This window comes from Zeus faber (assembly GCF_960531495.2).
Source record: "Zeus faber genome assembly, chromosome: 11".
NCBI lineage: Eukaryota > Metazoa > Chordata > Actinopteri > Zeiformes > Zeidae > Zeus > Zeus faber.
Window position 1 is genome coordinate 10,439,365 of NC_137205.1, and position 17,500 is coordinate 10,456,864.

The window sequence follows — 17,500 nt, forward strand, 5'->3', positions numbered from 1 at the left end:
ATGGAGGTTCGCAGCCATGCCGGGGCTTTGGAGAGACAGCTGAGGAGGGCTGACCAGGTCAGTGTGGAGTGAGAGGGAAAACTGTGGATGCGTAACTTTTTCATCACATTCATTCACATATCAGAATGGATTCGTAGATTCGTAACTCATACACAGATACCCAGCATACAGTCTAAGAGTTATCATGAAACCGCCATAAAACATGTCCGAAATGAATTGATACACATATTTACAGAGAATTTGAAATAATTCGATAAAATATTAAAGTACACCAGTGCCTACGACAGTATATGGCCCACTTACTTTTTTTGAACTATTTTATTATTTTAGTGTTTTTTCTCTGCTTTTCTTATAAATGGAAAAAAAAAATGCATTACCGTAACGCATCCGGATAAGGATGCGTATGTATATATAAATATGTGTGTGTGTGTGTGTATATATATATATATATAGAGAGAGAGAGAGAGAGAGAGAGAGAGAGAGAGAGAGAGAGAGAGAGGGAGAGAGAGAGAGATTTTGTTGTTTATTTTTGGTATTAAAACCAATAAATGCCAGTACACAAACACGGCATAACAAAGATCGGTAAAAAGTCCATATTTCTGGTGCTCCCCCAGGATGGGTATGAGTATGTGCAGTTCCTGCAGCAGAGCCACGACGAGGCCCTGAAGGAGGAGGAGCGGAGGTATCGCTTCCTGGCCGAGAAGCACTGCCACTTGTCGCAGACCGTGGGCCTCCTCATGAACAAGGTGTCACTTATCGCCCTCTTGAGTGGAAAAAGGATGGACTTTGTCACCAAGTATGACACATACCTCCAGACACAGGGGGACCGGAAAGCTAGAGATAAACGTGGAGAAATATCTGGGACGGAAAATGAAACGTTACATCTGAGAACAGGAAGGTAATGCTCGTGCGTTTATCCCTTGTGTGTGTGCGGCAGACAGCGGGGGCTCTCCAGCAGAGAGCTGAAGCCTGGAAGGAAGAACTGAACGCCACCAGAGGAGCTGAGAGAAGACTGGACCTCATGGAGCTGGTGTGTTGAGTTTTTAGGGAATAATATATATATTTTATTTATTCATTGGTATTTTAACTCACTGTGGAATGGATGTACAGTATTGCACTGTGGTGTTGGGGGTGGTGTGGTTTAAGCAGCCGCCCCTGATCCCGGACCCGATTACCTAGACCTGAGACAGGTGTGGCTGCTTAAACCACACCACCCTCACACCACATGCACCATAGAAAAAACTTTATACAATACACAATAACATACAGTAACATAGACAATAGATCAATGCAAAGAATGCTACGTATGCATCTCTACTGTCTCTAAGACAAAGGCCTTACTTACTTTTCAAAAAGATAGATATAGTCAAGTGTGTTCTGTCCGTCAGTGGGAAAGTGACATGGCGTACATTCCCACTCACCCCCAAGTTCTGCAGTAATAGCTGCCGTGAGATTAACATGGATTTCTGTCTCTGCCTTCGTATGCTATCCGTGGGATTCAGCATTTGCATACATTGCTACAGCGGTAATCCCCCCGAGGCGGCACGGCACCGGCTGCTGTACTGCTGTGTGGCTGACTGACTGATCTGTTAATTAACTGACCGGCGCACTGCCTGCGCCAACCAAACGACTCGCTCGCTCAAAATGTCTTTTTCCTCTCCTCGTTTCTCCGCCATCTCTTGGCTGTCTCTTAGCTGCTTGGTCGCAAAAATTGTGCATTTATAAGTATTTTGAATTATTCCATACTCTGTATACTGTCGGGATTCAAAAAGTGTGTCGCACAGCCCAGTCGTACAGTCTTAATAGTGATGGGGGGGTTTCTCTTTTTTGGCCTTGACAGGAGGGGAAAGAGTGGGACAGAGAGGAGCAGCCACTTGGCAGAGTGTCATCTAGAGGTAGGACTTGAAAACTGCACGTGTGGTTCTCTGCTATTTACCTACCGAGCATGTTGTTGATGTGCATAGACAACAGCACATTCCACAATGAGACCATTGGTGAAAGAGCCTTGCAATGAGCCATGATAACCCATTCTGCCAAAAGATCTGAAAGAATTGTTTTCGGCAATATGTGTGTATCTATTGCGACGGATCTTACAAACAGCTTAACTCATTTTGGAGTAACATAAAGCCACATTTCGGCTGTGGATACTTCATTCTGCACCCCGTGTAGCCCCGTCCCCGCAGATGAGCCGCTCTCGCTCCAGCTCCGGCGTCGAGTCCCTGGGTGGCAATATGGGCAGCGTTGGCGGAGGAAGAGGTGGAGGAGGAAGAGGACGGGGAGTGGGAGGACGGGGAGGAGGCGAATGCACCAGGGCCTTGGTGGCCCACCAGCCTGACAGCTCAAACCCGACTCTGCTGCCCTTCTCCCGGGGAGAGTTGGTCACCGTGCTGGTCCGGCAGCCCAAGAACGGCTGGCTGTACGGACAAACCGAAACCAGGTGTGAACGGGGGGCTGGATACAAGTGCTTAAAAAGATTCAAAAAATGTTGAATGTTGTATCCGCTAGGGTTTATATTTTCTTTCTCTCTCTCTCTCTCTCTCTCTCTCTGGCAGGCAGGGATGGTTTCCAGCTGTCTACGTGGAACCAGTGAAGCCAACCAGCTCCAGGTGATCATCACGGTTATTTAGCCACATTGATTTTTACAACTAGAAGAGACACCAGGTCTAGACACCAGGTATTTTTAAGTCTGCACATTAATGTAATAACTGCTACCATAAATATTATCTATATATCCCATAATATCTTCCTTCAGTGTCTGAACTGTGGGGATTTCTTTTTTTTTTTTTTTTTTTTTTTTGATTATGAAAATCCAGAGTTGCCATATTATGGATCGTCGACGAGCACAATCCGAGGTTCAAATGACTCCTGAGAGTTCCGTGATCTCCTTTTAAAATATTTTAATGATCCCTCAAGTCGAAGGTCTTTTGTTTTTTTACCTGTCCACGCCTCTATTGAGCTCAGGGTGCGTGGTCAGCTATTAATCAGTCATTACCAGTGGGGATGGGATGTTTGATACCGATTCACGGACGCTTGAACAACTTGAAACGCGCCGGTTCGCACAGTGTGTTGGGGCTTGTATCGCAGGTCTGACTGGTTTGAAGTTTTGGCGCCGATTAAAGAGGAGATGAAACCACCGCGCTCTTACTAGAGAGAACCACTCGCGCCATATTTGACACCCACGTGAGAGACAACGGCGGAAGGAAAGCAGATACGACTGACAGATTCAAACTAAGGGACCGTTGCGTCAGAATTCCCGTCTGCAGTATCCAGACGACGCGGCTGCTGTGACTCCTGCCAGCCACCAGAGGTCACTGCGCTCTGCGTTTCCAATGCCCCCAAGGACGCGTCGGCTCTTTTTTTTAAACACAAAGCGGAAGAAAGTCACAAAGCTTCACAAGGCTTCGCCCGCCCATCAAAATTTTCCAGTTATTACCAGTAACACGTGTCGTGCCTGAGGACCCGGAAGATAGCTGCACTACAAATTTGAACATGGGTAATGGGGTCTCTACGTCAAATCAAAAGGCCAACTGCAAAGCAACGCTTTGACGAAATCCCAGAGATGACCTGCCGTCACTTGGATAATGAGTTTTCCAGTACGATGCATTTAACACATCCATGCATTCTAAACCACTTACTCTCTCAACTGACGTACGTCTACTACCTCCGATGTTTAACACTTCAACATAATACAAATGATTCGGAAGTCAGTAGCTTCCATGAGTCACTCCGGCTCACTTTGAATGCTGACAATATCCCATCAAATATTTCTGAGAGTCAAACACAATGTGCTTTCAGGGAATTAGTGCTGAGCCGCACTATCGTAATATTTTGTGAAACGGAACGGTTTTGTTCCCAGCAAAAAATATTGAGTAAAAACCAACCGGTTCGAAGAGAAATGAAGACATTTAAGGAAGCTGGGAGGGAGAAGGATCGGTTCTCCAGTACAATGTATTTGGTTACTTTGGTTGCACATGTAGTACATTGCATACTAGAGAGCAGTTTAGGAATCCAATGTATTTTTAACATTATTTTTGATACTGTGAAATACATCTAGCAGATTCCCAGAGCCATTCCCGACAAGGAGTTTTCAAAACAGGGTCAACATTTAATCCCAGGCCTTAAAGAATAAATAGCACGCACTATTTAAAATATTTGGGTGACCCTTTGCTGAGAGGGACATGCAGCGATGAGAGTTTGGGTTCTTTAAGCTAAAAGTCGGCCTAAAAAGGCCAAAAAGTTCAATCAACTCTTCAATTCACTCTTTATTGGAGAGTTCCAGTTTAGTGGAAGCTCATAGATAAAAAACAAAACTCTGTTATTTTGTTATTCAGTGACTCCACACTGCGGAGGGGCGGGAGTGTGAGCAACCTCCTGGACCAATCAGCAGGGGGCAGCCAGGCCGGAGCCTCGCCCCCTCCACCTCCACCTCCGCCACCAGCCCTGTACCGACAGCCTGCGCCTGCCTCAAACAGAAGGCCGGAGCCGGTCTACAATAATAATGTATGAAACTCAGCCAATCAAACCCACTGAGTCAATAAGTCAGTCAATGAAGCAATTAATCAATCGAATAACAGGTGGAAGAAGTACTCAGACCTTTTGCTTCAGTAAAAGTACAAAAACTGTCTGACACAAAGCGACTCTAGTACAACAGAAATGACCCCATTGACCTTTCTACTCGGGTGAAAGTATTGAAGTAATGTGTTAAATGTACATCAGTAGTAAAAGAAAAAGTACTTGTACGACTGTCAGAAATGCAGTAGAGTAAAACCTACAGGTATTTGCCATGAAATATCCTTAAAAGCACGTACAGATACCTGAAAGATGTACTTAAGTACAGTAACTAAGTACTTTGTTGCTTTTCACCACTGTCAAATGATTACAAAATCATCCTGGATTTGTCGCTGGGCGGGGTTTTGTACAGAGAGATTCCACGCTGCAAAAAAAAAGACCAAGGAGCCCTTTTCAGATGACATTAACGTATCTATATTATTATTATTATTATTATTATTATTATTATTATTAATAATAATAATAATAATAATAATAATAATAATAATAATAATTTTAAAAAAGGGACATTTCTCCTTCATCCAGCAGGAGCACTGTGGCAAGGTGCTGTTTTCAATGACGTCACACCCCTCCTTCTGGTGGATGCAGGGGGGGAGCTCCAGCTGCTGACGGTGGAAGGCCAAGGGTGTCGCATGTGTGTGTGTGTGTGTGTGTGTGTGTGTGTGTGTGTGTGTGTGTGTGTTAGATTTAGTGTATACATGGTGTGAAAGCCATGGCCTGATGTGTTCCTTTATTGAGTGACTATATTTTTGTTTGAGAGATTTGAGCAGGCCCCCAAAAAAGTGACTTTTTCCCGGGGGCGACTGTGGAACGTAGGAATATAGGATGCTGCTTTGAGATAAGGGAACATTCTCGCCATTGAGAAGAACATTCTTATATGTACGTATATGGTGTCTGACCGTCCCCACCTGTCAGAGAAACATTAAAAGCACCGGTGCAAGACCGGAAAACGAGCCGTTCACTGTGAACACATCTCTGAAGTGACTCAGAAGTCGGGAGATGGAAACGATTCTTGCGCCGAACCAACTCTTCTGACTCTCGTTGCACGAGCCGAATCGAAAGGATCGGCGAGTCCGGAAAAATGTAACAAATATTTTCCGCAGAGTCGGGTTTTAAAGGGCCGAATCTCCAAGATGAGCCAAGACTTTTCATCCCTGATTCCGAGGATGATTCAACAACAATTTGACTTCAGACAAAAAATTGTTTTATAGAAGGGACGGGATGGGTCAGTCTTCTAATTTGAATATACGTACTGAATATGCGTATATTTGCATATATATATGTGCTGTGGATACCATGTCCCTTCTTTTCACCATAGCGTTGAGTCCACTCGACTCAATGAAAGCCCCAACCTTGTGTTTTTGTTTGTTTCCAGCCAGTCGCTAATGCTTGTTTTTACCCCTCCAATTCTCCCTCCTCGACAGAGGCCAGGCGGGCACAACACTCCACATGAACTCTTCCCAAAGTAAGAACGCGCCGCCGCACGCAGCCCCCTGTTTCCCTTACCACACGTGGGCCCCGTTATGTCCTCTTTTCGTGAAACGTAGCCGTTGAAGTCTGGGGCCCACGTTCGATTTGTCTCTTCGCCAGCAAATGTAAAATGTTTTTATTTTCAAGTGTCTCATGAAAGCATGAAAGCAGACAGGGGAGATGGGGGGGCGCAGATGAATAAAACGAAAATAAAAAGGAGATGGGACTGCTTCCCATCGGTTTTGAAGTGCCCATGTAGTGTGGTAGACCACTTTGGTTGGCAGCCGTTTGGCAATTTTACTTCGGATGAGCAATTTGCGGTGATGGTACCTGTCCCTTTTGAGAGAGGCTGCATTCGCCTCGTTCTCTTTTCAAATGTTCGCCGGTTTTATCCCGTGTCGTCCCTGAAAGTGTTCTACTTTGTCTCCACCTCTGCCGCCGCCACAGGGGAACCAACCCCTTCGCCACGGTGAAGCTCAAACCCACGTCCACCAACGACAAGTCCGCGCCGCGTCTGCACCGGTGATGACGTCATAGCCGTCCCTCCGAGGCCGTTACCTTTGACCTCATCGATACACTTGTATTTTCAGGAATTCACAAATGTCATAATTCATATTGTTATTGACGAGAGCTCTTAGAAATTCTGCTGTCATGAGGTAAAATGGTAACCGTCGTAGTAACAGTGCTTTTCTAATGGTAATCTGCTCTTATGGGGAAGTGGGCAAACAGCCAATTAGTGGAATACAGATGGCCAACGTGTTAAAACATCCTCCACTAATCACCCAGTGGCCCAGAAGGTCGTTCTTATTCCTTATTTCTGTCCTTATCCTGTCGAGATACAATATTCGATATTTAAGTGCCGCTGCGTAAATCTCACATATTTGAACATGTAGTTCCTCAGAGATCATGTTTAGATAATTCCTTTGGAGTAGATATTGAAGGTGACGTTTGTGCTGAGAAGTGTATGTAACGTTTATTTTTCAATGGTTTTGAAATGAAAACCCTTCAAATCTGTCCGAGCATTTATTGGAGGTCTCACTTTTGCTGACGCACGTATTTCTGAATGAAGCCATTTGTAAATATGAATCGTATTACAAACGTCTCTTGTGTTTTGTATTTTCAAGTACATTTGGATGACATCCCGCACGTGATGTAAGATGCCGTTTCTAGGAGATGTTTTTTAAAAGATGTCGATGCAATGCAGCTCTATTAGCACAAATTGCTGGGGCAACTCGTTGGGTCTGGACACGCCGTATTTAGCTGTTCTGCCCTATTGCCTTAAGTGTTATAGGCTTCAGAGTTGTGTTTATTTGCTCAGGCAATAAAATGGCCTACTAAATTAGACAGGGATCCCAGGGTTGCCAGTTTGGGTCCTCCAGGGGGGATACTCAACCCAAATGGAACTTTGTGGTGAATTCTGGTTCTGCTCATGGCTCAATGGTGGTGTTCTGTCAAACGGGTACAATAGCTTCGAATAAAGAGTTTTCAACAGTGTAATGCTGCCTTCTCCCCCTTTCTCAAGGTAAAACTACACTAGAACGCAACATGCAAAATAGAGTCCAGAGGAAAGACTGTGAATATTTCTTTTGGTGGTCCAAGGCCTTCATTATATACTCTTATTTGCTCGAGGCAGTCCTTCCAGGAAATCGTCATTTTGCAACTGCAACAATGAATGAAAATTCAACTTGTCTCACAATTTTTGCAATTTCACAAAATTGACAGAATCTTTCTGCATTAAATGGCCATATCAGCTCCCCTGGTTTCATTTGGTGCTTACAGTACTGTATGTGGAATAGAAAGTTTATTTTATAGAGGTTTTACTGGAACCGAAGCAAGCGCAACATTTTTGTAACTTCGAGCCCATAGTTCTTCTTTATTTTTCTTTAGAAAGTGGAAAAAAAGATGTGAATTTCCAGTTGTTTCTGTGATTTTCAGAATGTGTATTATGGTAGGAAGTGATAACAGGACTCTTTCTTCATACTGGAACCAGGAAAAAAAAATTTAAAAAAGTTTGCCATTTCTGAATTTTACTGCGTAAACACCCCATGAAACTTCCCGAATAAAATCCATCCATCCCTTTTGTTTTTGCCACCATTTTTCACTTCTTTTTGATCGCAATTATTTTATTTCCTCGCACAAATGCGAAATCCCGGAGGGGGCTGTAAAGGCAAGACGAATGCTGATGGTGACGTTCCCCCAGCTGATCCTTTTGGACCTTTGCGTGGAAGCTACTCTGGGATACAAATGTCCTTTTTGCTTTAAAAAAAAAAAAAAAAAACATCCCTCCATCTCCAACACTTAATACGGCCGGAATCAAGAAGAGAGGAGGAGGGAAAAGCAACACCGGAAGGAGGCGGATCGTTAAGTGAGGATCAGTAAAGAGCAGGCGGGAGGCGGCGTTGTTGAGGCATTTCTTTTATCGTTTAATTGTTCTTCTTTCACAGCTTGACCTCTTTCTTCTTTTGCCGTGGTTAAACAACAGCTCATTACCAGAGGGGAGAGAGAAAGAGAGAGGGATGGATGAATGGGAGGAAGGTTTCGATGCAGAGGAGGAGGAGGAGGAGGAGGAGGAGGAGGAGGCAGGGGAGGACCTTGCCCGTAGTCGATGAGACTAGGTGGTTGAGCGAGAAACGCAAGTAAAGGAGAGCGGGAAGGAGGGTATGAAGGAAGCGAGGGGGAAAGAGAAGAAGCGAGAGAGAGAGAGAGAGAGAGAGAGAGATAGTGAGAGAGCGAGAGAGAGAGAGAAGTGGGGGATCAAAACGAGGGCAAGCGAGGTGGGGTGGGCTTTCTGCTACATTGCCATGTGTTGTTTTTTTTTTGTCGTTTTTACTCATCACGTCTTTAGATATCTACACTGCACTTGAATACTCAAGGTGGGGGCATATTGGAGTTCTATACACAAACAGAAACGCACATATGCAATATTTATATATATACGGTTTGTATCAAAACGATAAAATAAATAGGATGAGGGCAAGCTGGGGGGTCGGGGGTCTGGCAGGAACCGGGGGAGGGACGCAGGGCGGCCACCTTCTTGGCTTCTTGGTATCGGGCTGGGGGAAGCGAGCCGGGGGTGTTTGGGTGTGTGTGTGTGTGTGTGTGGATATGTGTGTGGGTGTGGGTAGGTCTGGGGGGGGTTAGCGAGCGCCAGGGTGTGGCAGTGGTGAGGGGAGGGTTGCGGGCGGCGGCAAGCCAGTCGTAGAGGGGGCAGGCAGAGCGGGGTCGCGGGGCGAGACCGCGGGGCGGGGCCGCAGGGAGGGGCGAATGTTCTACTCTTTTACCAGGGCGGCAAACTCTGCAGGAGAAGGGCGAGAAAATAGAACAAGGTTTAGTTTCAGTTTTACTTTGTATTCCGACAACAAAAAAAAAGATAAAAAGCTTTTCGAAAGAGATCCTGGCCTACACTGTATGTATGTATAGAGATATGTAGTCCATCTGAGAAGCTGACTTATTTAGAGGAATACTTTGGATATTTTTTTTCTCAACCCTCATGTAAAAACTCACTGCACGCCTCAGGCAAAGCCAACACCATGCCACAGTCTTGACTTTGCAACTGCTAGGCGTTATTTATATTTTTCACATGTTCTGTGTTTTTGTTAAAAGTTCACTGTTTGCTTGTGTGTTGCTTCCCTACAGTGCTGTTACCCGTGTTATATACAGCACCCGAATGGGTGCCGAATTGTGTGCTTTTGCAGTTTTGAGAAAATGCTTTCAGAGGAGTGGACCAACCAAAGAAAAACAACACAACATTTTATTTTGAGGACACTTTATATTCCTCTCATATTTAAGTAAAAGCATTGGGTTGAGATAGGTGAAACTGCCAGTTAACCATTTTTAACGAGTCGAAATATTTGTTTTGAAATCAAGTAAATTGCATCAATTTCTTATCAGTTTTCATCTTTGCTGACACTGATCTTTTATATATGTAGGAAAAGTAGCGCCACACATATCGCCAGGTCACCCATTTTGGTGTAACACCGGTAACAACACTACGGCACAAAATATCAGCAGCAAGGAAATTGAGCAATAAAAACAAATCACTTTTTTTTTATTACTTCCAAAATTTTCTAAATCAGACCGCTGTGGCATCATGTTATCTTTGGCCGTAATGTGGAGTGAGTTTTTGCACTGAGCATAGATTGTGGATGTGTCCCCAATTACTTGTAATGAACTCCTGATGGAGCTGGTTGGAACCAGGGGCATCATGCCCATTCAAGCTGGGGGAGGGAGGGGGGTTACTATTATTATTATTTTTTATTATATGTACTTTGTAGTTATGATAATTTTCTATTATGAGTCAAACATATTCTTCTAATTATGTCATAGATCATACCTCAAAAGCTCACACACATCATTTTCCTATGGTATTGGTTTCTTCCAAAAGTTGGTACAGAGCTTCAGAGTTGCCAGCTCTGCTTATTATACGTGACTTTGGGCTTTAAAAGTAGTGCAAAACCATGTTATACCTGATACAATAAATAATATCCTATACAAAGGGAACGTTGTTCACCGTTAACCATGTTGGAGTGACGTGCCAGATGTGAAACGTATGAACACCCCCCCATGAGGCCCCTGGCAAGAACCTATCTATGTGCTCCATGAGGAGTATAAAATGCCAAAAGGTCAAACCTTCTTTCAATGTATCCTATTGTGGATGTCTGTTTATCTGCACGTGTGTGTGTGTGTGTGTGTGTGTGTGTGTGTGTGTGTGTGTGTGTGTGTGTGTGTGTGTGTGTGTGTGTGTGTGTGTGTGTGTGTGTGTGTGTGTGTGTGTGTGTGTGTGTGTGTGTGTGTGTAAAGGTGTGTGTGATGCGTAACGCTCACCGTCCACTCCGATCTTGCCATCTCCGTCCTTGTCGGCGGCGTTTAGAAACAGTTTGGTTTCTTTGTCCGTCAGGTCCCTGCCGTTTGTGGCGAAACCCTTCAGGACGAATCTGGGCCGAGACAGCAGAGCGGTGGGTCACAACACGTTCATATTCAGGTGAGTGAAGATATGTGTGTGTGCGTGTGTGTGTGTGTGTGGTCTCACTTGAGCTCCTCCTCCTCTATGAAGCCGCTGTTGTCGGCGTCCAGCACCAGGAAGGCCTTCTTCACGTCCTCGTTGGACCTGGCCTTCAGTCCCACCATCTCGAAGAACTTCTTATGGTCAAAGGAGTCGGCAGCTGAGGGCACACACACACACACACACACATAAGCATGACAAGCAGTGTGACGCAGCCAGAGCCAGCCAAATCTTTTTGACCTTGATGAAAAGAAAAACTGCTTAACTTTCTAATTGGCGTCTGAATATAACTGAAATTTAATTATACATTAAAATAAAAAATATATATTATTTTTATGCAGTAAATGATTGGGTCGCTCTGGTATTATTTAAATGAGGATAGCAGTTAAACTACAAAGGCGCAAAATTGCTTCAAGGCTCCTTTTGTATACACAGTAATGAGACGGCAGTCGTGTAAGCGCATACACGCGCACACACACACACACGCGCACACACACACACACAGAGTGTGCGTCAGCAGAAGCATTTGGCTAAATGAATAGTGTTGGAGGCGCCGATAGTCGCTGAGAGACCTTCCTGATCTAAATGGCAACACCCTCGAGGCCAAATGTTAATTGTATATCGCTTCTTATTAGAAGCCGGTTTTATTTTGGAAACACACACTCACTGAGCACTTTATTAGGGACACTATAGTAATTATGGTCGGGCTCACTATCACTCACTTTGCCCTCAAAACAGCCTCAATTCTTCTTGGCATGGATTCCACAAGATGTTGGAAACATTCCTTTGAGATTCTGGTCCACGTTGACATGATTGCATCACGCAATTCCTGCAAATTTGTCAGCTGCACATTCATGCTACAAATCTCCTGTTCTATCACATCCCAAAGGTGTTTTATTGGATTCAGATCCGGTGACTCGGAAGGCCACCGAAGAACATTTGTCATGTTCATGAACATTGTCATGTTCATGAAACTAGTTTAAGACGAATTTTGCTTTGTCACATGATGCATTATCATGTTGGAAGTAACCATTAGAAGATGGATAACTTGTGGCCATGAAGGATGCGCATGCGCACGATGTAGCCCATCCGCATTTCTGCTCGCCACAATTGTACAGAGTGGTTATCTGAGTTACTGCATCCTTGCTGTCAGCTGGAACCAGTCTGGCCATTCTCCGTTAGTCTGTTGACCTCATCAACAAGGCGTTTCCGTCTGCAGAACTGCCGCTCACTGGATGTTTTTTAGTTTTTCGCACCATTCTGAGTAAACTCTAAAGACTGTTGTGCGTGAAAATGCCAGGAGATCAGCAGTTGCAGAAAGACTCAAACCAGCCCGTCTGGCACCAACAATCATGCCACGGTCCAAAACACTGAGATCACATTTTTTCTCCATTCTGATGGTTGATGTGAACATTAACTGAAGCTGCTGACCTGTATCTGCATGATTTTATACATTGCACTTGTGTCACACGATTGGCTGATTCGATAACTGCATGAATAAGTAAAGTGCTCAGTGAGAGCTAGAGGTGCCATCAGTTCTAGATCAGAGTGAGTCGCAACCAGTGTTGGGTAACGTTACTTTTAAAAGTCACTTGTTACATTAGAAGATTACTGCTATTAAAAAGTAAATTACATTACAGCATTACCTACCGAGAAAAGTAACTACTTTGAGTACTTTTGCGTTAATAAAAGTAAAAACCCCTTTGCGAATAGTTGCACATGTTGGTAAGGTTGTGTTGTCCAAAGGGCGCGAGGCCTACTGTACGTGTACCTCTGAATGCATTGACTCTACCATCATTGCATATTCGAATCCACGGCCCATAATCTGTAACTCCGCAGGCTCAATAGGCATGACGGACGCAATATCCCCTTTACAGCTCTTTATTAACGATTATGTTTGACATATGTTTGACAACCGCCTGTCCTGTTTCCTCCTTCCTGTCCTTTCGATGATATTTGACCAAAAAGCGTTCAAATAACACTTCCATTATAAAGCTCTTCAGACTCTATTTTAGATTTTACGCCAGGAGAAAGCTTCAGTCGCATCTTCTGATCATTGTGAGTAAAGGCTACCGACGTGCATATCACAATATTAATTGCGGAACGAATCAATTGCACCGGAAGACGATCTCAAATCACGCACGTGGTCACGTCTAGGGATGAGAGGTTCGTCTCCTCTTTGCGGTTCGGTTCTTTGTGAATCTTCTTTGGGACAGGTCGGTTCGGCTCTGAGTTGTGGATGGAATTCTATCAGCAATCATTTAATTTCTGTCCAAAAATGAATTCTGGTGGAACGCAAAGTTAAAATCAGTTACATTCAATATGAATTATGCTAAATGCCTTCACCTTTTTATCCCTGTGAAATTGAATCCTCCGTCATTATTTTCAGTTCTCGAGGTGAAGATTCACTCGCGCTCACTCACTGAATCTAAAGCTAAGGAGCTTGTTGGGCTCGTAGCCGGGGCGGATTGAAGCGTCTCTTCTCGTCCATGAGCCAAGTTAGACTCTGTCGATGCCTGTCTGTAGGGCTGGAGTCACCGAGTCGCAAAACAAAAGAACGACTCCTTTAACGCATTTACTCGGGATGAACCACTGAAAAGATTTGTTCACAGCGAACAAATCGTTTGCGAGTCAGCATCACTACTGTCCGGTCAAAAGGCTGCTATCAAAGTGACATAGACCTTCCGGCGGGTTTGGTTGAAGCTTTCCAGCCCTCGAGGTGGAGTTGGACGTGACTGGGTACAGTACCTGCGAATGCATCAAGGGCTTTCTTGATGTCGTCACTGTTGAGAATGTTGGCCATCGCCATCTTGGATGCTAGAGTAAAAACACAAAAATAAAGAGAAGAGGCTGATAAAGACAAGAGAAGGAGAGAGCAGGGAGGTGACAAGGTTAAAAACAAGGTCACTAGAGACAGACAGAAAGAGAGAGAGAGAGAGGGAGGGAGAGAGGGAGGGAGAGAGGAGGGGGGAGAGAGAGAGAGAGCACAAAGAGACATTCTCGCATTACACAGATGACACTCTTGAAATGGAGCAGGGAATCAGGACAAGCGAGGTGGTGAAGGAGGCCAAGAGAATGAATTAGTAACAGTGGAGGTGGGTGTCAGGGGGGCGGCATCAGATAAGGAGACCGGTAGGATGAAGGAAAGGAGGCTTCTTGGATGGGCGGAGTGGTGGGGGGTGGTGCTGCCCTCCATTTCATTTTTGTCCCATCATGTGAAGTGTGTGTGCAGTTCCATAAGCGATGATGAGATGTGGCAAGGATGAATTAGAATAATCAAGAAGTAGGGGGAGAAGATGGAATGGAAGGGAGATTGAAGCGAGAGAGAGAGAGACAGAGCGAGAGGGATGGATGATGGTGGCATCAGCACCTTGCGTTTTCATTTAGCATGATAGGTTGGGCGCGCGGGGGGGCACAGGTCTCACCCATCTGCTGTGTCCAAAATACCAAACTCCGAAAGACCACAAACATTGGCACCTGCTCTGGCCAGGACCCAATCTGATCCGCTGCTCTGGAATTTGCCGCTCTGGCAACGTCTCTAGTGCCCACACGATAGAAAGCAGAGGTAGGACAGCAATACACCTGCACCCTCTATGGTCTCAGGTCAGGATAGTGGATAGATAGATAGATAGATAGATAGATAGATAGATAGATAGATAGATAGATAGATAGATAGATAGATAGATAGATAGATAGATAGATAGATAGATAGATAGATAGATAGATAGATAGATAGATAGATAGATAGATAGATAGATAGATAGATCACGCACTTCACTTCCCTCCTTGGTTCCCCAGATCTATGGAGTTCCTCTCCCCAGGCGGCAAAGTACCACGCACTGGGACAGATACACATTGTGTGGCGGGACATCCATTCTGTTATCATTACAGCAGCACCACCTCCATTCCCTGACCTTTTAGCGCAGCACCGTCCGGGGGCCACGGAGACAATCCACGGTGGGAGTGGGATGAGGGGGATAAGATTGATTCCCTTGGTGGTGGTGGTGGTGGAGGGTCGGGGTAGCGAGACCCTATGAAGTAAACCTCCCAAATCGATTTACTTTTTAAATGAAAGCGCGGAAATGCAAGGCAATCCTGTCCGGCGCTTTTGTCCGGCGCTTTTGTCCGGCGCTCAGCGTTTGACCTCTCGAGCCACGATAAGAATTGGTGTCTCGCCACCTCACCGCGAATCAATTAATCAAAGGGTAATGTGTTTGAAAGAGGGCGGATTTTGGAATAAATATTTGAGGTCTTTCATCAACAAGGTCACTGGGTCTATATATGTAGTACAGTATATATATATATATATATATATATATATATATATATATATATATATATATATATATTTATATACTGTATATATATATATATCAGAGGTGGGAGTGAGTCATACATGTACAAGTCACAAGCAAGTCTCAAGTCTTAACCTTCAGGTCTCAAGTTAGTGTGGTGAGAATGAAGGCACTCAAGTGGAGTCCCTGCTATAAGTTCAGCCGCTCACTGCTCAGGTCAAGCAAGTCACAAGTCAAGCCATACGAAAGTCTGACAATCGATCCCGGTTTCCACATTGAAATCGATTCAAAATAAAGTGGTCATGAATAGCCGAGCGCTATTTTCAACGTTAGCCAACCGAGTTGACAAATAAAAGGTCCTGTTCTTATTGGTGTTGGTAGTGTGACCAGAGCGGGCAGAAAGTGAAAGGCAGCCCTGAATGCATTTGATAAAACAGCGTAGCTCGTTGTCTTTGGTGAAACGGACGACGTGGAAGAACATTCACAAATAGAACAGAACGGAGCGAAGAAAGGGGTGAAACCCAGATGTTGAGGCAAAACCGTTACGGTTTCAAATGGAAATCTGGGACTTGTAGTGTAATCCATCCAACACGGTCAAATTTATGGATTGATTATATGTGTTTTTATAATCAATCCATGCCACTTATCAATACAGTATGTAGAAAAAATGCAATGCAGTCTTTTATCACTGTAAGTCAAGCAAGTCTCAAGGCCTCAAATTTTGTGACTCAAATCTGACTCGAGTCAAGTCATGTGACCCCACCTCTCACTGATCAGCCACATCATTAAAACCCACCTGCCTAATATTGTGTTGCTCCCCCTCGTGCCACAAAAACAGCTCTGACCCGTGGAGGCATGGACTCCACAAGACCTCTGAAGGTGTCCTGTGGTATCTGGCTCCAAGACGTGAGCAGCAGATCCTTTACATCCTGTAAGTAGTGAGGTGGGGCCTCCATGGATCGGGCTTGTTGTTCCAGCACATCCCACAGATGCTCGATCGGATCGGACCCTAACCCCGGCCATCCACATGATGGAGAAGAAAACGTGATTCATCGGATCAGGCCACCTCCTTCCATTGCTCCATGGTCCAGTTCTGACGCTCACATGTCCATTGTAGGTGTTTTCGGCAGTGGACAGGGGTCAGCATGGACACTCTGCGGCTACGCAGCCCCATACACAGCAAGCTGTGATGCACTGTGTGTTCTGACACCTTTCTATCACAGCAGCATTAACTTTTTCAGCTATTTGTGCTAAAGTAGCTCCTCTGTGGGATCAGACCAGACGGGCTAGACCTTGCCCCCCATGTGCATCAATGAACCTTGGGCGCCTATGACCCTGTCGCTGGTTCACCGGTTGTCCTTCCTTCGTAATGATACTAGTTGTTTATTGATCACGACATACAGTAGTAAGACCATCCTCCAAAGAGGGGGATTGGTGGCAGTCAAGCTCTTGTCATCCCGCAGGTCCTCAAGAGGACAGAGTTATTGTAAGCGGCTCTTGATGAGTGATAAAGATTGGCTTTGCACGTTTACAGTTGGAACTCCACTTGCAGTTCAACTCTGCTTTGGCAATACCCCGTGTTGTATGCCCAGCCCGCTGACAGCACAGGTTAAAAATAAACAAAGAAACATAAAAGCACACCAAATATCCTTTCCCTGTGTCCCATGACAATATGCCGTTCTAAATAAGTTCTTCTTCCCGTCTTCAAATCATTTATTCATGACCATCTCCCGGGAGAAACAAAAATAGCGACTCTCGCAATGCATAGTCCGGCACTGAGTCATTTCTAGAATACTACTGTAAAGTAATAATATAGTAGTAACACAGTAGTAATATAAGAGTTATATAGTAGTATTACAGTAATTTGTCCGAGAGATTGACTTCAAGCCAAAAGGCTTTACATTCTGAACTCGTTGCAGAGTAGGAAGAAAGTGAACTACAGTGTTCTGCTGTTTTCTGCTCACCCTGGGATGAAGCCAGGCAAACAACTGCATGGTGTGTGTGTGTGTGTGTGCATGCGTGCGTGCGTGCGTGCGTGCATGTGTGTGTGTGTGTGTGTGTGTGTGTGTGTGTGAGTATGTATGTGTATGTGTGTGTTAACGCATGGTGAGTAGAGGGCAGGAGGCTGCAGGGAGAATCAACTCACATCTCAAGAAACTCAAGC

At 44.8% G+C, this 17,500-nt stretch overlaps 2 protein-coding genes across 2 annotated transcripts in view; one reads left to right on the plus strand and one right to left on the minus strand.

Moving 5' to 3' along the window:
* Positions 1 to 6,565, plus strand: part of baiap2l2a (BAR/IMD domain containing adaptor protein 2 like 2a) — a gene marked incomplete at both ends in the record, with an annotated part of 11,504 nt that extends 4,939 nt beyond the window's left edge. The window contains 9 exons of the mRNA XM_080009567.1: positions 1 to 57; positions 615 to 746; positions 938 to 1,030; positions 1,841 to 1,895; positions 2,170 to 2,256; positions 2,299 to 2,437; positions 2,553 to 2,606; positions 4,332 to 4,442; positions 6,487 to 6,565. The exon at positions 1 to 57 is cut by the window's left edge and continues 21 nt beyond it. Of these exons, the coding sequence (XP_079865693.1) occupies positions 1 to 57; positions 615 to 746; positions 938 to 1,030; positions 1,841 to 1,895; positions 2,170 to 2,256; positions 2,299 to 2,437; positions 2,553 to 2,606; positions 4,332 to 4,442; positions 6,487 to 6,565 (807 nt within the window). The remainder of the gene's footprint in view (positions 58 to 614; positions 747 to 937; positions 1,031 to 1,840; positions 1,896 to 2,169; positions 2,257 to 2,298; positions 2,438 to 2,552; positions 2,607 to 4,331; positions 4,443 to 6,486) is intronic.
* Positions 6,566 to 8,438: 1,873 nt separating this feature from the next.
* pvalb6 (parvalbumin 6) overlaps positions 8,439 to 17,500 on the minus strand; it is a 12,342-nt gene continuing 3,280 nt past the window's right edge. The window contains exons 2-5 of the mRNA XM_080009421.1: positions 13,790 to 13,858; positions 11,069 to 11,201; positions 10,864 to 10,973; positions 8,439 to 9,334 (exon numbers count right to left, since the gene is read on the minus strand). Coding sequence (XP_079865547.1) covers positions 9,309 to 9,334; positions 10,864 to 10,973; positions 11,069 to 11,201; positions 13,790 to 13,850 — 330 coding nt within the window. The 5' untranslated portion in view covers positions 13,851 to 13,858 and the 3' untranslated portion in view covers positions 8,439 to 9,308. The remainder of the gene's footprint in view (positions 9,335 to 10,863; positions 10,974 to 11,068; positions 11,202 to 13,789; positions 13,859 to 17,500) is intronic.